The 23,259-nt window shown below is 33.2% G+C and overlaps 1 protein-coding gene across 1 annotated transcript; it reads right to left on the reverse strand.

Annotated features, from left to right (window-relative positions):
* Positions 1-742: 742 nt before the first annotated feature.
* LOC143228213 (methyl-CpG-binding domain protein 4-like) lies at positions 743-11,839 on the reverse strand. The gene is made up of 4 exons (XM_076459519.1): positions 11,492-11,839; positions 10,653-10,798; positions 5,235-5,338; positions 743-1,089 (listed from the first exon to the last, which is right to left on the reverse strand). The coding sequence occupies exons 1-3, from the start codon at positions 11,696-11,698 to the stop codon at positions 5,272-5,274; spliced, it is 420 nt and encodes a 139-aa protein (XP_076315634.1). The 5' UTR covers positions 11,699-11,839; the 3' UTR covers positions 743-1,089; positions 5,235-5,271.
* Between the last annotated feature and the right edge of the window lie 11,420 nt (positions 11,840-23,259).

The following is a 23,259-nucleotide window of genomic DNA, read 5'->3' on the forward strand; positions in this document are numbered from 1 at the left end:
AACTTTAAGAGATAATATTAACATCTTTTACACTAAAACTGATTTGGAAAAAATTACTACTATTTATTATTAATATTTATAAAAGCAGATACTCCATTTGAAACTATGTCACCTCAGTGAAATTGATTGATATCATTGTTTTGATTTTTGAGTCATCATGTAAGAAAAACGACAAACAAGAAATTCTAACTTTTTGCTATGGTATTTACAGACATTCCAAGAACTTGTGACTCAGTCATTACACATTTATATAAAAAGGAAATGTTTGTTATTGTAAAGTTTTGATGACTTATTGAGAATATATTTAAAATACCATTTTGATGAATATTACAGAGCCATTCCTACACATGTAGTGCTACTGCCTGCCTGGTAAATTTCTATTTTTCAAACTCACACCTAATATGATTTAAACAATGCTACTATTTTCCCAAAAATATACCGAAATAATTTCCCATATTACAAAAAAAAATAATCAAAAAATTAAACAACTCATTATTTTGTTCCATACTGTAAAGCTATCTCATTTTGTGAGATTAATAACTGTGAATAGTTGAAAAGATTAATAACTACGAAACATGAGATGTAATGGATAAGTTTTCAAGTATGTTAGTTTCCCTGTAGGCCATAATACTCACTTTAGTACACTAATGGAATCCAATAATAATAATTTCTTATAAATAAACATTTTTCATTCATTTAAATTCAAAAAGAAAAATATTTTCAGATAAGCATATAATATTTACAGGCCTTTATTGATAAAACTTTTTTAAAATATATACTAAACATTTGTTATGGAAGAATAACTAAAATAAGGTATACCGTTACAGTGTAGGTAACTTCAAGGACTGTACTTCATAGATGTACTAAATAGTATCTTTTTTGTTCAGTATAGCATTACACTGGCTCTAAATTTACATCAACATCTTTATGCAACCATCAAATAAAGTATCCAGAAAGTGTATCAAATATAATAAAAAACTACTGAAATAATATTAAGATATCTATACATTTTCAAGATAGTTCAATTATGTTGTGATTCTTCCATAGCCATTCCTGATACTTATTTAGCATATAATCTGTTGGCGTCACCTTTGAAAAAAGAAAGTAATTTAAACTATACTTTCAACTTATAATACATATATAAAAGCAAACACATTAAAAAAAATCCATCCTCTATTAATATGATTATGTAACTAAAAATAATTACAAATTAATATATACGAAACTTAAATAGTATTTTCTTTTCTAAATCATTCTTACAAATGATTTAGGAAGATGTTTGAAACAAATAAACAATTTTTAAAACTGTTAGTACCATATGTTTTGGTGTATAAGGTACACTTTAAGAAAAAGAGGGGGGTCTCAAAAACCCCCTGCATCCTACACACCGAAGGTAAAAAATTTTGTCTCCCTAGGCATACTGTACTTTGCACAGCAAGGACTAGAAACTAGCACAGTCAATCTTTACATTTCTCTGGGCTTGTTTTCTTTCTCTCATAGGCTAAAGAAAATGGGCTATTATGGGAAATTATTGCAGAACAGCGTTCTGTTAGAGGCACTTTTCTTTAACTTATATTAGACATTGTTCTAACAATACAAGTGTCATATCCATAAAGAACACAATAAAGGTATTTAAAAAATGTGATGTGAGTAATTTCCTTAATGACACCAAAAATGATATTGTTTGAGGACAAGCGAGAAGTGAATTTTCAAAACTTGTTTTCAGTAAATTCACTGATGCAAAAGAAGATTTTGAAAATTTTCATAATGAATGAAACAACCATATTTTATTTTATTATGGACACTACGTTTGAAGTATTCTAAAGCATAATAAAAGATTATGCTGATGTTGAATAAATAAATAATTGATAACTGAGAAATATTTTTTCCCTGAAGATAGTCTTGAAAATAGGGGTGTGTCTCACACACCAAAAACTATGGTAAATAAAAAAGTGTATTACAATGCACCAGTGATTTAAATGTATTCATAATATTATAAAACCAATTTTGACTATATATTCATACATATCATAAATATTTAATGTAAGTAATTATGTTTTCCTTAATAAATCTATCATTAAATTTATACTTTTGTAGCAACAAAAAAAGTAGGTGAAGTGTTTATTATTAGGAAATAATTAGCAAAACAAAAGTGGTTGGATAGTATTACTACAATTTGAATTTTATGCAAATCTATTTGAGTACACATAAACACATTTATGCCACATGAATCATTACAACATTTAGTGAATATTCTTTGATACAACTTTAACAGTGTATGAAAAACTACATGTACATGCTGTTGAAAGTCTTACAGAAAAACGGAATAGAGAATTTTCTTCTTAACTTTTATCAGAAATCTGTTATTATGACCATATATGCGATCGTTATAATTTTCCTATACTGAAAATGTATTTCTGACAGGTACTTACCTCGACCTGTATAAATTAGCTACTCATTCAGTGCTGGTCTCTGTGTGCAAAACCTTTTTCTCACCCATGCTACAAGCCCTTCTCCCTCTCCTCATTGAAAATGACTTATTACAATGTGATTCTCATGCAAATTATCATGTAATAACCCTATACCAAGGATAGTGCTACACATTCTTGTTATGCATGCAACTGCTTTTATTCAATTCTACCAGACTATCACTTTGAATTTTGGCAGAAATTGGAAGCATCGATTTTCAATGGGGAAGAAGTGTGAAGGTGGCAAGTATGTAACAGAAATACATTTTTACATATAGGAAAATTATAACTTCCACCATGGAACATTATCTTTTCTCACATAAATAGCTAGAATTCCACATTGAATAGGCGGAGGGATGGGTGTAAATGAAGCATCCAAAGTACACACCTTGAGACAAGTCAGATTTGAAGATCTGATGTTGGATACTGCACTGTCTGAACCAGGTATACTTTTTTGCCTATCAGAGAAAGGAGTGATATATATTGGCAGGAAAAAAAAGATGCATATCCATGTGGTGTGGGAAAAAATAATGAAAGTGCTCCAAGGTGTAGAGTGGCTAGGTCACCGTGGACTAAACTTGGCAAGTAAACTACATCCAAAACCCATGCTGCTGGGAAGCAATATCCTTGAAGGGTCAGGATGAGGATCATACAGTCTTCACCTCCAGTTCATGAGACTGGAGAGGATCTTAAACCCACATATCCAAAACAGGGCAGATGTTAAGAATAGAAAATGATATATCAATCAGGAAGCACGACGTCTAATAAAAAAAAAGAAAAAAGACGTCTACCACAGAGAAATCAACCTTTCAACAGTGAAACTGACCAGAACAACCCAGGCATGATAAAATCCTCAGAATAACATGTATCAAGGGAGAGCAGAAGGGAAAGAGCCATAACAATTACAAATGCCTCAACCCTGAGTCACTACACAGAGGAAGAAAGATTGACATCTGTATCACATGTGAGGACTAATGGTGATTAGTTTTACTATCAGTCTTAAACTTGGCCACTGGAACACCATATCCATGTGGGGCTAGGATGATGGATTCCAATCTAAGGGATAAAATGTAATGTGATGTTTCACTTTTTTTATTTTTGTGTGCTTTACGGTAGAGTACCACCACTTCACTCTGCCCTGAATGGTATTTTTGTACTGGTTTTTTTTATTTCATTAAACCATTCAGGAGGATGTCTCCATGGTCTACAGCCCAGTGGCTTAAAACTGGAAAATGTTCAGGGCTCCCAAACTCTAGTAGAAAAAAAGAGGGGTGTGAAATGCAGTGGAAAGTCTATGGGAACATCAACACTTGAGCTAGTGCAATGGGTGACCAAAAATTCCTATTTTTAAAAGACATGACAAGAATGGGCAGCTATCCTCTTCTGCTTTACCCATGTAGTCCTTGGGATTGTACAGTCTGAGAAAGGCATATTTATGAAGCAAGTCCATTACAAGGATAACCTTCAAGCAATCTTGTGGAACACACCATCTCAACAGGGTGCATTGCATGACCATGGAACATAAGCAAGTGAACATGGCTAAACAGTGCAAATTTTAAAGAATACCTTATGAATTTATGGTACATAAATAACACAGAAGTAAGAGTAAGACAAAGGTGTGAAAACTGGGTATGGGTTAAACAAACCAGAAAACCAGGGAGTGCCACCATAAACCATAACTGCTGAGTCTACAAATGGATAGTCAATTTGATGGTATACCAAAGCAAACTGATCCATAACCTATCTAGTGCAAAGCATGTTGGCACCCTCAACCCATTGGGAGTTAAAATGCTTAACAGGAAAGGTGGAAAGAATAAATAAGGAGAACTATCACACAAGAAATGAGGGTAGAGATCATAAGAAGTTGAGAAAGGGGTAAAACATCACATAAGTGAGAAATCATGTCTAAACGTGCCATATTAGGTCTAGCTGATTCTGCAGGTGGCAGCAAGGAAGACACAGCAAAATTTGGTGGTGGAAAAAGGCTATCAAAACTTTCATCACACTGAACAGGTACAATTTGTTCTCAAGATAATGGAGCACGTTTAGGAGAATGTATTTGAATAATATAACAATCAATCTTACAATTTATAAATGAAGATAAATCCAATGATGGGTCACACCCACCTGCTGCCAATGAAAAAGTGTTTATAGGAGGTGTGATACACAATTTAGTAACATTTACCTTGGAATGCATAGTGAATAATAAATCAAATAAATTGTTTGATAGATGAATACAAATTTACGACTGAGACAGAGAAAAAAAACAAATCGAAAGAAAATCAAAAATAAAGGAATTGACTGTACAACCAAAAAATGAATAATAAAGAAGACCACTTCAGAAGTATACCCATTTAAGTTATAAAGATGAATCATGCTAAAACAAAACTATAAACGTCTACACATGAGCACTGTCAAATGAAAAGCGATAGTCTGGTGGAACTGAATATAGAGAATTACAACAGCGTGTGACACGAGAAACACACTGGAATGAGTCATTTCCAGTGGAGGGGAAGCAGAAGGTTTGTAACATGCAAAAAAAATATTTGCATACAGTAGGTAGCATTGAATGAAAATTGCTGTCTTTTCTCTACTACTTTTGTGCTGAATTCAACTATAAAATAATGTAAAAATTACAAATAACTTAGAAGGTAAAATTAAGTAAAAAAGTTTAATAAAAGAGGTCATTTTTACAAAATAAATCTAAGCTTGTAATAAGACTTCTGAAGTTTTTCTTGAAATATAAATGTATTATGATATACCTACCTTCTTCCATTCTTTAACACAAAAAATTTGATACGAGTCATTGCCACATTTGCCAATCCCATAAAGTTCTATAGGATATGTCCACTCTTTGGTTAGATATTCCTCTGAAAAAATACATAGGGTGTTCAGCTAGTCACAGAAGTTGAAACAAAGAATTACAAGTCAAGTATCAGCATATAAAAATTAAATAACTATTTTCATAATTTTATCAAAATTACCCATAAGTTTTATAAACTTAGAAAATGATACAAATTTTTTCATGCAAAAGTTTATAATATGTAATTTTTATAAATTTCTTATTTATTTTCTAGTAACTCATTAATTACTGATTTATAGCATAAGCAGTTAAGATAAACTACAATAATTTTAAAGTTATAACTTTTCCTGTGCATGTATTTCTGATAGGCACTTCCTTCTGTTAATAAGGTTAGCTATTTTCATTCATTGCTGCCATATATGCAAACTTTTTATTTATGCATACCAAAAGCCTTCTGCTTTCTCGTGTTGGAATCAAGTGATTACAATGTATCTCTCATGTAAATCATCATGCATTACCTCTCCACCAGCAGAAGTACAGTACGTTCAAGTGATGTATGTGACTCCCTTGTGCACTTCTAACAAACTATGACTTCAAAGATGGCAAAATACAGAAGTATCAGAAGTGTGGGAAGTACCTACTGAAAATACTTTTCCAGTATAGTAAAAGTATAACTCCCAATACAGTATTTCCCTACACTCACAAGACTACATAGAATCCTATTTTAATTAGGAGAGACTGGTGTGATGGAAGAACATGTGTACCTTCCAATGCATCCAAATGATGCTTCTATAGATGAGATAGTCAGATCTGAAGAGGGGAACTGTATCACTTTTGAGCCAGATACATACTTCACTTGTGTGTGGATTGTGTATGGTATCAGGGTGGATAGTTAGAAGAGCACATCTGAGTGGGAGAGAATATGACGTGAAAGTGATCAAACCAGTGAAAGACATTGTAACTCAATTTTACAATAAGTAAAATGGGTAAACTAGGATGCACCCCTAGATGAACAGTGTGATTGTGAAACAGACTGGGACCTTCCAAATGGCAATAACATTCCAGTAAAAAGAGAGAACAAGGGATAGTCAAGGACAGAACTTGAACAATCCCATGTACCGCCACTGTGACCCACTACACATACAAAGAATCCTGACAAGAAGACAGACAGTCCAAAACCTGTTTTAACTGATTCTCTAAATCCAACACTGGGTCAAGGGGTATTGATATCCACTTGGCAAATTTGATAAAGGCTCTTAATAAAAGGGGTGAACTGCATTTTTAAATGGCTCACCTCCAACAGTTGTAGAAATGGTATCATAAGATCACATCATCCAGTAAGATGAGAGCTCAACTCCTCTGGAAGTCACATCTCATCTACGTCAGCAGAACACTACCATCTTAACTTAACTGAACACTTAACTGAATGATTATAAACATTTTTTTGTGACACCCATGGGCAACCATCCCAGTGACTTGGAACTAGAAAATGGGAAGAGCTCCCACACTCCACAGGAAGAAAGGAGAGTGAATAGGTGATGAAGAGTCCAGAGGAATGTCATCACCAGAGACAGTGCAATGGGTTACCATGAAACCCTATTTTGAAAAGCAAACCATACAGCTTTATTCAATCATGGTATGATAGGTATGGGAAGCTATCCCATTCTGCTTTCCCCATACAGTCCATGGGTGGTACAGTCAAGAACAGGAATGTTTATAAAGTAAAAATATTGTGAGATTACTCACTCACTGATGTCTCAGGTAGAAAGGAAAGACCTAGATAAAGGAGAAAAAAGGGAGTGGGAGAAAAGGTATGAGAAACATCAAGGGAAAGAAATCCAGGAATAAAAGAGAAAGTAAAACATGGAACATGAGGAAAGCAATGCTAATGATAGTAAAGTGAAGAAATAAAAGATTGCATGAATATCCCACATCAAAATGGTAGGCAGTCAGGGAGGATAACTAATCCAGAAGGAATATAGTAAGGAAAGGCGAGATAAAACTGTGGGTTTGGGAAAAAAAATCAAAGGTATGGGGCAAGATTGTCCTGATAACCCAAGATCAAAGGGACCAAAGATGTATTGTCAAAAACCCAGGGAAGAAATAATGCCACCCAACACCCAGGAAATCCCTGACTCATAGATTAACTGTAGAACATGTTCCATTTATGCTAATAAATGCCCATTGTAAAAGAATGAATAGAACAACCTTAAAGAAAGCTACCTACAGGCATAAACCCAATCTCCATGCCAAGGACTAAATAAGAGTCATGTGTGAAGAACAACATGAACATCTGGAGGGAGTACCAACAAATGAAGTTGATAAAGGGTAGAAGACAATGGACAATGGAGGTAAAAATTGGAGCTGGATAAGTTGCAGAAACCATCTATGGAAGTAACATAATGGGGGATGAACATAAAGGAACTTATGGGATAAATCCTGGTCAAAGGCATCAACAGCCCTAGCTAGAGAAGGTACTACTAAATATCAAATATAGGTAACAGGAGGTTAAGAGATGTATTATAGAGATCTATGTGGAGATCATCTCATGGAAGATAAAGCTACCAGAAAACAAGATAACTGAAAGACCAAGCTGATGAATAGAATATGTTGATATGAGAAAAATGGCAATCTGGGTGAGAGAACCAGAATATGACATGCAAGAATGTGAAATATTGTGTGAAAGTGCCCAAAAGAACAGATCTACTACATGGAAAGAGAGGAAGTATGAAAAGATGTCACTCACAGAAGCAATGCCCCTAAAAAAGGAATAAGGGAATAAAAACAACAGACAAAAAAAAAACCCTATAATAGAAAGAAAAAGAACAGCAGTGTCACACTTGATACCAACATAAAAGCAAAGAAGCCAGATGAGGGGAGAATGGACTGAAGATGACTAAAATCCCAATATGGAGGAAAGAAAGGACATCCTTCTTCAAACCCAAAATATAAACAGAACATCAAATAATGGGAAATAAACATGAATCAAAAGGTATGACAATGAGAGGCATAAAAGAATTACAAATGCTAGAAGAAATCTCTCTGAAGCTGAATTAAGGTAAAATTAAAAGCCCATAGAAAGTAAGGCTTATAAGTACCTAAACACTAAAGAGACAAAATGAATAGCATAGAAGCCATGAAGGAAATATTCTGCAAAACGTTTCTGAAAATGTGTAAAGGAGTTCTATCAGATACTGCAACAGAAGTATGATAAGAACAGGGACAACCAACAGTTATAAGATAATGGTAGACAGGTTGAGCCGTTAGATGGGAAAAGTGAACCATAGTAAAATTAGATATTATAACTGTGAAAAAGTAGAAACTACAAAGAAGAACAAAATGAAATAGTTAACATGGTGAAAAACGGGAAGAAAATGATGATGAAATAATGCATCTCATATGATACTGAGTTGAAGAAAAATCCAGAATCATGTTAGACATGAACCTGTTTACAAAACTACAGGAAATCAACAAACTAAATAATGGTAAGAAGAATAAATGATAAACTAAATTAAATGAATAGTGAAAAGGGTAATGTTGAAACTAAAAGAAATGAGTGATAATAATTATAAAAAAAGATGAAACAAAAGTAACTGTAAAAGGATAGACTATACAGAAACAAAATATGATTGTCAATACATTAAAATGGGAAGAAAATGGTATAGGGAATGAATTCCCTATGATGAAGTGGTGAAGAAAAATTGTAACCTAAGCAGATATTAATCTGTCAGTAAAATCATGGGTAAACCAATAAATACAGTAATAAAGCTGAATTGAGCAAGATAGTGAACAGAAATAACAAAGAAAATCTTAACTAGAATTACAGTGAAAAAAAAAAAAAGCTATCAAATTCTCCATCTGCTTGAAAGAGACAGCATCTACACAAGAGGAATTATGGGCAAGAACCTATGATATAGGCAGACCTTTTTAACATTCAATCTCCTATAGGATAAACTGATAAAAACCTATACTGGGTTGCCTACACGTTACTTGTTAGATAATGCTAGTCATAGATGTGATTCCTGAAGTGGTAACATCAGCTTTGGAATGTAATCAGAATAAGCTGGGATAAATGAAGGCAAATTTCAAACTCAGAAAAGCTGTAATTTATAATAGATGAAGACAACTTCATGTGTATAAATACAAACATGAAGCTGTAAGAACAATAAAAAAAAACCACCTGAATATAAGTGCTACCAAATGAAAAGTGGTAATTCAGTAGAGATGATGTAATAATTTAAATGAGAGAAGTGTTGGAATCACTAGATTCCAATGGGAGGGGGAGTAAAGCTTGTGGCATCGATAATTAAAAGGTTCGCATAGATGGGAAACAATGAACTGCTAAATTTATGAGAAAGGAAAGTACCATATCAGAACATTTCTTGAACATAAAAATGGCATCATTGACCTTGTAACTCTACCAATTTACATTTAACAAATTTACATTTTTTTACTGAACAGAAAAAAAATTGAATTACTATCTATATATGATAAATACTTTAAATAGACTAAACTTCAGAAAATATTATTTATATAAAATCCAACTTAAATAAGAAAGATGTAAAATATTAAATTTAAGTCATCCAAAATACAAAAACACCAGGAAAAACAAATGTAATTCTAGCATGAAAATACACTTTGTCCTATCTATAATGTGGTAAGAAACAATTCTAAAACGTTTTGAAACAGCAGGTAAATCCAAACACATTCATCACAATAGAAACTTTCAAGTTGTCTAACATATTAAATTATTTTACTTTGTCAAATGTAATGTTGCTACAGGTCATTAAAGTATTTAAACTACTGAAATAAACATACTTATAATTTTTTAAAGGTTTTACTTTCCCATGGAAAAACCCCAAAGATTATAAATACTGTGAGTGAATACTTCCATAGGTCATTACAGAATTTTACTTGCCCATGGAGTACACTCCATGGGTCTTTCAAATGCACCATACTGTAATAAGAAATTCCTGTATGCTATTAAAGAATTTTACTTGCCTATGAAGAACTCTACATCAGTCTTTAAAATATTACACTTTTCATGACATAATACTCCTGTAAGCCTCCAAAGAATTTTACTTATTCTCAGAGAATGCTCTCATATACTTTGTAAGGGTTTTACATAATTTGGTAAAATTCTATTATTGAAGAAATTTTCCTGTGCACTATATTTTGCCACCCATCTCTTAAGGAGTTTGTCTGTTTATGAAGAACAATTCTATTCAGTTTTAAATCATATTAAATGCTAAACAGAAAAACTTCCATGGCTTTTGAAGAATTTTGCTTTTCCATAGAAACACATTTTTAAGGGTTCCATCTGGCAGTAATGAAAATTTTAAACAATCTTAGTTATAAATAGATTAACTTAAAATGCTTACTTGAAATGTATGATCTTTGCTCTCTTTTCATGGAGCCCTAAAGGTTTTAAAATATGTATTATGTCTTTCCAATCTTCTTTACATGCATCTTCAGCTAATGGATATTTGTCAAAAAAATTTCCATAGCACTGGAATAGCTGCTCTTCCTAAATGAAGGAGTTACATACACAAAATCAAGTAATTACAAAAAAAGGGCACGTCTGTTGTTATAACAAATAATTTTGAATGAAGAACTGTTTTATGTTTCAAAAACTTGTTATAGTCCATAAGTTAGAATTTCATGAAGTTAACTTGTTTTTGATATATTAATATCATAATCTTTTAATACATTTAAATTTCAACATCTCTTTGAAACAATCAATAACATAAAAACATAGATTTACAAGTAAACTCTCATGTGCATTGCTTTAAAACCTTAAAACAACAAGCTCTAAAAAGTTATCTTTAAAATAATCTGCTTCAGTAAAGGAAACCCACATTAAATGGAACACTGTCTGAAGTTTTTGACACAGGATAAACTCGTTTTAAGACATTCATGTATCCTTTTCAGTCTCACATGCACTTTTAATAGCATTATTGAAACTAATAATTTTCAAAGATAATTCAAATCCACTCCCTAATAATTTAGAGAGATTTCTCAAAGTTACTAACAAAATTATACTTCCTCAGAAAGTTTCTTTAAAATTGTATCTATAAAAGTCCTTAAAATACAAATATAGTTTCATATGAGTTGACAGCAAAACTCAAAATAAACCCAGATGTTGGATTTAAATTACAACTGGAGAAAGTAAATTTTGTTTCAATAAACATACACAATAATTAATTGTTTTTTAACATACCAGTAGTTTTCTGTAGAAAAATTGTTGACACCAACAACTTTCCTGTACAAGATTGTATGGTGATTTTGGTGGTGTCCATTTATCTTTGCAGTTCCATCTCTTAAAAACCAAAGGTACAGAGGTCAACCCTTCATATTTTTTTAGAAAATATGAACTCTGTAAGGTTTTGTTTTCAGCTGGCAAGGAATGATCACTGTTCAATAGCATTTGCTTATGCTGTAGAGACTCTTCTCTTGAGGATGCAGTAGTCAATCCTTAAATTTTGGTTCAATGATAAAGATTTTAATGTTGAATAATACAATTTTTTTTTGTTAATTGGTTATCATTGTTAAGGAATATTCTGATGCGGGATGTATCAAAATATGGAATAATCTTTAATTTCCTCTAAAATACAACTATCTTCTTGAAAAAAGTCAATAAAGTGTTAAAATTCTTATTTAGCATCCCATATTCAGATAAATTTGATCAACTGTAATATTTTAATGGACTAATCACTGACACTAAATTAAAAAAATTATAAACTCGAGTAACCTTTATAAAAAGGTTCCTGCTTGGGTGCCAATATAATAAACTAATCAAAATGCTGTTACAAACAAGATCACAGAAAAACAATTTGTTGAATATAATAACAGAAATCCAAACAAAAACTTTCAAACAACTGGAATACAAATTTTATCAAAAACAAAACAAAAACAAAAAATTGGTAAACCTGCACCTGGTCAGGACTAGGTACTAATGTTAATAAACAATATAACATAAATCTCAATGTGATTAATTCCAATAAACATGAAAGAATTAGTAAAAAGAACCAGAAGACTACAGAACTTAATTCACCAGAGAATAACCTGTTTCAAAATTCACAACAATAACAAGTAATAATTAGCAATAATTCTTTTTAACTACATCGTGTTAACTAAAGACCTTTCAGGTGTTGTTCAGTTGTGGGTAAAAACACAACAACATCATTAAAATAAGCCTTGGCAAGACTTCTTCTTAATTTTTTTTTTGGTTGCCAATCAGACCAGCTAGACACATCTTTTGGGTGGCCAATTTATTTTTTCCTTATTTTGTAATAAAGCAACCCATAAATGCATGAAGCTTACTATGACCTACAAATCTTTCTTATTTGTACTATCAAAAATGCATTGAAAGATAAAATGTTAATAAAATAAAATAAAATTTTATTGTGATTGCTACAAGCAAATCTAACCCAGGATTTTATTCATGATTGGTCTACTCTCTTAAATGATATGTTTATGATTGGCAGGGTAAAGGGACCTTGTCAATGGGAAATTTTGGTTCACTAAATAATAAAACATAATTACATATAAAATATGAAAGCATGAATTTTAGAAATTTACTGTCATTCTAAATGATTTGGGTAAGTGCTACTTTCTTTGCCAATAATGGAGCACGTGAGTTTTATAATAATTTATATTAGGTACCAATATCAGACTTGCTACTGCTAAATAAAAACTTCAAAGTATCTTAACCATAACTTGTTGATACGTTGATTACTGTGCATATTTTAATCTTATTTACCATTACATTACTTTTCTAAGTATAACATCAATTTTTTAACTTATCTGTATGGAATTTTATATTACCACTCAGGTTGGATAGTTGTCCTGATTGGTTTGTTGAATATAAAATCTTAGTAGTTTTTGTCATTAAAATATTGTACTAGAAGCTTATAGACACATCAGAATCTATAACAAAGAAACTGTGACATAGTTGGGGTCACAAAAATGGTTGGTTGGTTGGCTGGTTGGTTGGTTGATTTAGTGTTTTATGGCACAAAGCAGCTAGGCTATCTGTGCCAAACATCTGGTAAAAAGTTAAGAGTAAATTTAGTAAAATTCATAAAAGGAAATTAAGGTAAAACAAAACAAGGTTTAAAAAACAAACACAAAACAACACATAAATAGCATAAAACCAATGTTTACATCTAGTCTACAACGTTAAAAGAAGAACTACAGTAATTCAAGTTGTAAAGGACTTTCTGTAGGGTAACTGTAATTATAATAACTCACCAGGAAGACTAGCAGGTTAGTACAAAGACCACTGTCAGTCACTTGAAGTTCGCCTTTCCAGTCCTGGTTCCAAGTTATTTGATGTTATGGCCATTTTCAAAAAGTAAAGCAATAAAAAGATTTTCAAACACTTGTAGCAAAACTATAATAATAACTTGCCAGGATGACTATCGGGTAGTTCAAACAGCAGTGGTAGTCACCTGACGTCCTGGTTTCAAATTATTTAATGTTATGGCCAATTTCTAATTTCAAATTGAACTAGATGAATTGTGATTTTTAAAGGGAGCCACATTAAAAAGGTGTGATGTATAAATTAAAAAACTTAAATGGCATTAAAAAGATTAATGGCCTCTAAAAAACTAAAAACATTACCAAGGTGGACAGTGTCACAGTCACCAATAACACTAACGTTATGGACAAACCAATATGCTTAAAATACTGCTATCCTTGAGAATCGTAACGACGGCAAGAAAGTAAAATGTGGCTTATTGTGATCTGAGTGTTAACCAAACTACACACTAGTGCATCAGTTCCAGATAAAAGAAAATGATGAGTTAAAAAACTGTGACCCATGTGTAGTCAAGTTAGAACAACTTCCTCCTTCCGAACCTTACGGAAGCTAGATGGCCAAAGTCCAATATAGGGTTTAATTGGAAAAGCTTGTTTTCTTGTTGCTCACTCTAAGTCCACTGCCAACTGTAATGGAGCTGAGCCTTGAATACAGGACCACAGTCCATGTATGGAAGAGGCACAGCGGTGATAATGACAGAGCAGATAGACTTAGCTGCGGTGTCAGCAAACTCATTCCTGTGAATACCAATGTGGCTCAGTATCCAGAAAAATGGATAGAAGTACATGTTAAAGAGAAATGGGCCAGTCGGTTTTGAAATATCGGCGAGAACAGGGTTTGAACCAACATGAAGCTATTCCAGGGCCAGTAGAGACCCGAGCAAGTCGGTATAAATAGTGCAGTTTGAGTACTGCTTAGCTTCTATGTGATCCAGAGCAAAAGATATGGTGTACAGTTCAGCAGTGAACACAGAAGCTATAGAGGGGATTCTGCACGCAACCACTGAACCACAACAAACCATGGCAGAGCCAACACAGTCACATGATTTTGAACCATCTGTATAAATAGGAATGGCAAGATGGTTCAAGTATGTTCAGCAAATAGCAGACAGTATTTCCGATCAAGAGTGTCTACCTTTCTCAGATGACTTAAAGATACGTCACATTTGGGGACTGTAAGAACCCATGGTGGGATGGGCTGACCAGTGGATACAGCAATGTTATCCAAGGACAGACCTAATTCATCCAACTGCACCTGGATATGAAGGCCAAAAAGAGCAATGCCAAACTATTTGTTCTGAAAAAGCATGGCCCACACAGGAAGGAAAACACAACACCAGGTGGGATGTTTTGGTAAGAAACAAAGTTTAGAATCATATAGTAAAGACAGTTGCAAAGAGAAGAGGTGCAAAGATGGTTTATGAGACTATGTATAAGCTCTGAACTGGGGAAATGCAAAAAGCCCCAGTGCAGAATTGAAGTCCCTGATGATGAATGAGCCACGTAACCCATATATATAGAGGTCTTGCAAAATGCCATACCTCCATGTTGTATCATAAGCCTTCTCAATGTAGAAGAATACTGATGCAAAATGTTGTCATTTGAGAAAAGCTTCTCTGATTGATGTTTCAAGTCAAATCAGGTGGACCATGGTGGAGCGCTGTCATCAGAACCCACACTGGATGGCTGAGAGAAGATTGTTTGATTTCAGGATACAAACAAGATGAGCATTAACCATCCTCTCTAACGTCTTACAAAGACAGCTCCTCAAAGCAATTGGACAGTAGTTTGAAGGAATCTTTCCCTGGCTTAGAGAAAGGTAGAACAATAGACTGGCACCAGGCATCAGGAAAAACATTCTCCTGCCAGATCCAGTTAAAAACAATCAGGAAAATAGAAAGAGAAGCAGGAGATAGATGGCACAGCATGTCATAGTGTATGTCATCAGGTCCAACCAATGTACTGCCAGACCAATGAATGGCCAGTTTCAGTTCCACCAGTGTAAAGTGTTGATTATAGTCACAGAGACAATCAGCTCGAAAGAAATTAAATGATTGCTCTGTCCAAGTCTTGATGTCTAAGAAAGTGGAAGAAGAAGCAGAATTGCTAGATACCTGGCAATAGCTTTCACCTAGAGCATCGCATGTGCACAGGCCCGCTGGAAAGCGATCTGGTTTGAGCGTGTGGGATATTTACAGAAAGTATCTGAGGCCCATTTTTGAGCCTTCTGGTCATGTGGCAGGCAGGATTCCACCATGGACGAGGATATAGTGGAAAAGCGTGTTGAGGTTTTAGGAATACATTGAGCAGCTGCTTGTATAATACAGTCAGTTACTGCTGCCACACAGTCGTCTATTTTAAGACTTTTCATTTGTTTAGAGAACAATTCTTTAGGAGGCACACAGAGATCTGTCTGCAGTAGTTGTAGAATGAAGTGCAGCAGCATACATCCGAGATTAGGTGGTGGACAGCAATTCTCGAGCCTCAGGATAGGTAATGTTATGAATCGTTTTCAAACGCTGCACCTCTTCTTCTTCCATTGTAATTGATGCAATGAGAGTCCGTTTCACACTTATAGGCAACAAGCACACGTCAAGGAACTACAATATGGTGTCTTCGAGTGACCGAACCACTGACACTGGAATCATCGGAGAGGGTTTGGAATGTGCATCTGTACTCTGCAATTAAGATAACCTGCCTTGATGGTGGCAGGCAGACCACCACCACGGTCCACCTGATTTGACTTGAAACGTCAATCAGAGAAGCTTTTCTCAAATGACAACATTTTGCATCAGTGACATGGTGACATAAATGTAAAAATGAGAACATTGCAGAAACTCCTGGGTGGAGAATCTAGCAGGAATTTCCAACTCTGGGATGTTCTTAAAATCCTTCTCAACAATAACTCCTCATGATGAATTCAAAGTCGCATGAGGTGTAACCTCAATAGGTATATCCCCAATTGCCTTTAAAGGCAGGAGGAGTTCACTGTGATAAGATGTGGATGTTTCCACCAATATATCACCAGATTGAAGCTTTTTTACTGACTTTGGAGAGCCAGCAAGTCCCTTTAGTCCCTTCTGAATGAAAAAGAGAGATATCTGCCCTAAAAGTTTGTCTGAAAAAGAATGTTGTATAAGAAAACAAGGTACAGGTGTTACAGATGTTGAAGATTGCTGCTCAAATCTTCAAGATGTGGTCATTTACCTGTGGTTTGTTTTTTTTCACTATTTTATTTAAGTTTGTATTTGGAGGATCCATAAATAAAAAAGAATATTTTGGTGCCCACTGACCCCACCCACCAAGAAGCCCTACAAGGGGATGCACTATAACGACACTGCAACAACACCAGAGTTTAGTGAGCACTATACCAAAACATCAGCATCAGATACAATGTCCACAACACCTGCTGAGAACATCCAACACTGGTACTTGGTTGGCCCTAGCCCAAATGGACCAGCCATTTGATCCTAGGGGCCCCAAGGCAGCCTGTCTACAGGAATTCAAGGCCAAAGTGGTGTGTTAGGGTTCGACCCCTCAATCACCAGGATCCTCTCCTCCCCTTTACAGGTTGCCACACATGGCAAACATGTGGGTGGATGTTTAGATCCCAGAGGAGGTAAACTGATAGAACAGAACTTTCCCTGGGAGGTCCCCTCACCACAAACAGGAATCCACACCGATGGGTCACAAAAATAAGCAGCAAATGTAAATAATATGATTGCATAACACATATAAAGTTAAAAATCTCACAATTTCAAAAAAACAAGTATTATTTTACACACAATTCTAAAAATAAGACAGTTTCTAGTCTCAAAGTTAATAATAGTCTCAATAAAATACAAATAACTTAACATACAAGATAAAAATAATTAAAAACCCAATGAGACAGTAAAAAAGTTGAAATGTATAGAGTGTATGAGACAAGTTTTAATAGTTTTAATTTATTAATTTTTTTAACATTTAATTATTTCAATAGGATGATGGACCTGCTGAAAATGTTGTCAATAGAATGATATTCATTAATATGCAAATTAATCATCTGTTAATTGTTTGTATATAAGGGTTACTTTTGCAATGTTTTACATTCCTAAAGATAATGCACTGATATATACTGAAATATGTAGATTGTTTTCTAGTCTCATTGTGTGTTTACTGATTTTAATCCTGTACAGTAAGTTATTTGAATTTTATTGTAATATTCAGACTGGAAACTGTTATTTTTAGCACTATGTATAAAATAATTGTTATTTTTTTAAACTGCAAAATTTTTAACATTGAAAATCACACAAGTGCTAAGGAATTTTAAACTATTAACCAAAGATTTTAATTTTTTTTACATTCTAAGTTTTTTGCTTTGAGTTTTGAGTTCTCTTCTTTATTCATTTTGGATTTCCATACAGTTGATCCACATTTTGATAAAGGTACTACTGTTCTTTTCTTCTGAATAGAAACATTAGGAATTGAGTTATTTTCTGATTGTTCTATTATTGATTGGTCAAGTTTGGAATAATCTTCTGTTGACTCCTGTTGGGCACAAGTTGACTGGAGTTGCTTTTTAATTGAAATTAATTTCACTTGGAATTTTGATGTATTTAATTGTGCATTACCTGCACCACAAATCCTAGTTATTTTCTTCAAAGAGAGACTATGCTTTTGAGAAATTCTTCCATATTAATACCAGACTTTACAAAAGGTTTTGTTGCTTTTCCACAAAGTGTAAATACCTTTTCTACATCAATATGAGCATTATACTTAGATAAACACAAAGAAAGTTCTTTTCTGGATCTTAGGTTTTTTCCATCTGGCCTAGAAATAAAATGCCAATGTTGTCAATAGGTTCTCATTTAGTAAGTTGAACACAGAAATACTAATATTTGCTTACAAGCTAGATATTATATACTTCTGTGCATAAGCAGATTTTATATACAAATAAAGAAAATATTGCATTTTAGGTTCTCTTTTCTTCTTACTAATAGGCTTTCACCAAGAATGATTAGATCATTAGTTAAAAGATCTAACACATTGGTTGATCTGATGATAACTTTCTGATAAAAGCTTGTGTTCTGTATATCAGCTGTTGTCCTCTTATGAGTACACAAATTTCACTGTTTACAAGATAAGGAAAAGGAAGTACACTAAAAGAAACACTACTATAAATTTTAAAGTTCAAAATTGAGATATAACTGAAAGGGCTTTAATTTCACGTAACATTATTTAATTAAACTAAAGTATTACTAGTGGACTCCATTAATTACATTTAACAGCAAATTAGCACAAGTTTACAAACAACTTAAAATTATTAAATGTTGAAATGTCACATTTTACCCTGTTATTGACAGGTAATTTTAGTTAAGGCTACTGCTAGGCAAAAGCAAGATTTTCATGAAGTTTTTTACTACATTTCTCTAAATTACTATACACAATATACTAAGGAATGATAATAAAGATTAATCTGGATCAACCTTACAGCAATAAGAATTCTACTTTTCCTGTATAATTAACATAATTGCCAGCAAGGAATAATTTCTAAACATACTGCAACATTAACAATGATATCAGTAAAGAAGTTTTTTTGTTTATTAATATTTTAAGTTTTCACAAAATCACATGCCAAAGTCAATAAACCAATTTAAAGAAAGTGCTTATGGATTATATCATATATAAATAACAACTTTCTCCTAGTAACATTTTCATGAACTGACATAAAACATACGACTTTTAATGACATAAGCAACATTACATAATAACTTTCAGAGATCCCTAGCAAATTAAAACTATTAAACACTAAAAACATTCAATTTGATTAACTTTGGTGTTAACAAATGCTTTTGCTATTGGTTTTATATTTGATAGGCCTGGTATACTTCATTCACCAGAAGCAATATAAGAAATAGTAGACTATTTTACAGACATTGCATGATACGTTTTATTTACACACTTTTTCAAAAATACTGTTATTCAAACAAAATTTTAATAACACAAATACTTTACCAAAACCCTAAAATTTAACAGATATGTATAAATGTGACATAATCTCAAGTGTCTATAAAAATGTTAAACTGAAATGTGGCAAATAACAGAGACATAAAATATAGTATTAGTTAATATTTCATTTGTAACTAAAACTTATATTAACCTTTCTCTGCAAAAGAAATTATGCTACATCATGATCTTTATCATCACTACAAAAGTAGACGACAGTCTTCCAAATAGTGAAAGATATTGTAAGTTTAAAGCTTATATATGATTTTGAGTTTGTGACAAAAAAAGGTTAAATCTTGAGAATTATTTGAGGATTCTAGATTTTAAATTATCTGGTGGTGACACCAGGTTAATACTTATAAAACATTTTATTTATTTAGGTATGTAACTATTCCACTTTTTAGCCAAATATAGTTTTCATGAAAATTCAAGTAATGTGAATGTATAATTCATACCAATTCAATATATACACACATAAACAAATAAAATGTTTGGAATATTTTTCTCAAGTTTAGGTTCTTATGAATGCAGATGGTGAATGACTAATATTAATAACATGTAATCACTTAGAAAGAAGCTATCTCTGCTAACTTAGCTTACTAACAATTAAAGATAAGTTGTTGCATTGATAAATTAAACTTTAATATTGTATAGATATACTAAGGAAAACATTTTACTCAGATTCTTAAAACACATTACTTAGAATATTTATGCAAAAAAGTACAGGAGTTTCTGCACAATTAATCCATAACTTTGAAGTGGTAGACTAGAGCAGTGGTGCACACTTTTTATGCCCCCCTCTTCTAAAGATAAATTTTGTTAAGCCCATTCATGCATATCATGTATATATATATAAAACAAGTATTAAAATGATATAAAGCACAATACATACAGTTACTATAAATGAAGGTCTTGAGGTTGGGCCCATTATTGGCTAAATTAGTGACACAGTAACTCAAAGATTTCCCACTACCTGTAGATGAAATTGCCATATTATTTGGAGTGCTGTCAGAACAAAAAGATATACTCACATAAATATGCTGATGTTAAAGAAAAAAAAAAACACATCCATATCTTTGCATGACAGGTCAGGGTATTCTTTACAAACTGGCACCTAGAAATTCCTAAGAAGTTTTAACTTGAATTTTGCCTGAAGGTTTTATAACTTGATAGTTCTGTACTGAGCTCCCATTAGCAGATAAAGAAGTTATGCTGCCAATAAATGGATTCTAGATCCAATACTGTTCTTTATTGTTTCTTGGAGTTAATCTGCAAATTGATACTGATGTTTTTCAGATGAATATAAACACTGCTATGAATCAGACAATTAACATAACTCATTTTCTTCTAATAATTTATTAAAGCATGAAAGATCTCAAAGTATCCATTTTTAAAATGATTTTTCAACAGCATAAATGTCTCAGATGCAAAATATTAATATTATGACCATGCAGTGACAAATTAAGTTTAACAGTTTCTTGAGCAAAATCAACCAAGTAGCATCTTAATATAAACAGCTTTTCATTAATAAAAGGTACTGTTAGTGCAGGGTTGCAATTAAAAAACAACAACAACACAAAGTTCATCTTTTAGTTGTACAATGCAACTGACCACCTTCCCAGAAGACAACCAGTGCACATCTGTATTCAGTAGGAACACATAATACATGGATCACATTTCTCCATGAATAATGGAAAACAGCTTCTTATTTCCCAACAATCACATTACTTTGCAAGCACTTTGGTTTTGGCTGCATTTTATTTTAAATTAATGCCTTCCTGTATAGAGGTGGGGGCCTGGCATGGCCAGGTGGTTAAGGCCCTCTATTCATAATTCGAGGGTTGCAGGTTCAAATCCCCATCACACCAAACATGCTAGTCCTTTCAGCCATGAGGGCATTATAACGTTACAATCAATCCCACTATTCATTGGTAAAAGAGTAGCCCAAGAGTTGGAGTGGGTGGTGATGACCAGATGCCTTCCCTCTAGTTTTACACTGCTAAATTAGGGATGGCTAGCTCAGATAGCCCTCAAGTCGTTTTATGCAAAATTTAAAACAAAAAACCAAACCTGTATAGAGATGCAATGGCAATATGCTAGACCTGGAGCAAGAACACTTACTTAGTTTCTGAACTTCTTCCTTTTTCCCAAAATGCAGCTGCCCTTTCAGGGAATAAGCGAAGAAAGACTGTCTGCAGAAAAATAGTCAACAAAATGGAAGATGGCTTGCCCTATAGTGCTCTCTTTCTGCGATTGGCAAAACAAAAACTCTTTGTGCTCTTTCTCTTCATAACAATATAATACACAAGTAATAGAAGGTGAGTTAAATTTGCAATATCTGTGGTTTCATCAAGTTGCACTGTGAAGCTTGGACTGATCTGGATGCATCTTATCAATTGCATTTTTATCAGTAAAGATTACATTTATAAGCCTCACAACAGTGTCACATGATAATGGAATAGACTTGAGGGTTTCACTATCTCTCCTCTCTCTCTCTCTTTAAACATGATCTTATAGCTTTATGGAAGCAGGGTGAATTAGCATCTCCCCTATGATGTATGCTTTTCTCAATCAAATAAGATACATCTAAGGAAGCTTTCAAGGCTTTTGATAGAACAGTGGTTCTATTTAAAGGAAGAATTACCATAAGTAATTCTTGTTACTTGACAAACTTAATGGTTTTACTCACATGCTCAAAATGTTTTGTTTTTAAAAGCTTTGCAAGAGTATCATGCTATCACTGGCTAAAATCTGATCAAAAATGTACTGTAACTGTTCCTTGTTATTAACAACATTAAGTGAAACCAATTTTAAATATTCTTCTTCAGACTTACATTATTTAATTTTTGGTTTAGTGTTTAGTATACCAACAGAAGCAAAAGAAATGAAAACAAAAAAAGTACTTGGTCCAACTACAGGGCTATCACTTTATAATTCTTCATTGTCATAATTATTTGACAAATTTTTCTGTTTTATTTCTGTACTGTCAATTTTTGCCAAGATGCAACATCCAACTGTTTTTTACAAACTAGTATATGTACAATAATGTTCAAAACTAGAAAACTAAGATTTCTCCTACCTTAAAACATATTTCCAATAGATATTTCTTCACACAGTTAAGCATCTTCCAGGTGCATCTGCCTTAAGGATTTGCATACCACTAACCTTTAAGCAAGTCCAACCTAACCTAAAAAAATGTTCTCATTAATCGTGATATTGCATGATGGCATTATTATGCAGCAGAGCCCCTCCACTAGTAGGAGGTCAACACACTTCCCTGTGCACTAACTCCCTCTATACATTTGCATTCATAAATCTTCATTCTTTAATGATGCAAGCAAGAAATGAGCACCATAAGTGGGTTGGATGGATAGGAATGTGTGTGAAGATGTACATATAGGAAATACATTTTTAGGTAAAGAATATGTTAATTTCTGAGACAATACCCACCTCTTCACACTGTTAAGCTAGAATCCTATGCTGAATTTGTGAAGAGGCCAGTATAAAGATTTATTTAGATGAGTTCTCTTCAGAAAGCACCTGAAAGAAACTCATCATATATGACACCCAAATGGTAGGATCTCTACAGAGGCATGCCCATGGGAAGGAGTCCACATCTCATCTCTTTCAAGTTATACTCTTTATGTAGATAAAAAAAGAGGAAGAAGCACACAAACCCCA

The sequence above is a fragment of the Tachypleus tridentatus genome, chromosome 10 (assembly GCF_004210375.1).
Source record: "Tachypleus tridentatus isolate NWPU-2018 chromosome 10, ASM421037v1, whole genome shotgun sequence".
Taxonomy (NCBI): domain Eukaryota; kingdom Metazoa; phylum Arthropoda; class Merostomata; order Xiphosura; family Limulidae; genus Tachypleus; species Tachypleus tridentatus.

Coding starts and splice junctions, on each gene's coding strand:
- LOC143228213 (XM_076459519.1), bottom strand. CDS start 11,698: ATGCTATTGAACAGTGATCATTCCTTGCCAGCTGAAAACAAAACCTTA. Junction 10,799..11,491: donor TTTTCTACAGAAAACTACTG/GTATGTTAAAAA, acceptor TCCTTCATTTAG/GAAGAGCAGCTATTCCAGTG. Junction 5,339..10,652: donor GCAAAGATCATACATTTCAA/GTAAGCATTTTA, acceptor GTATTTTTTCAG/AGGAATATCTAACCAAAGAG.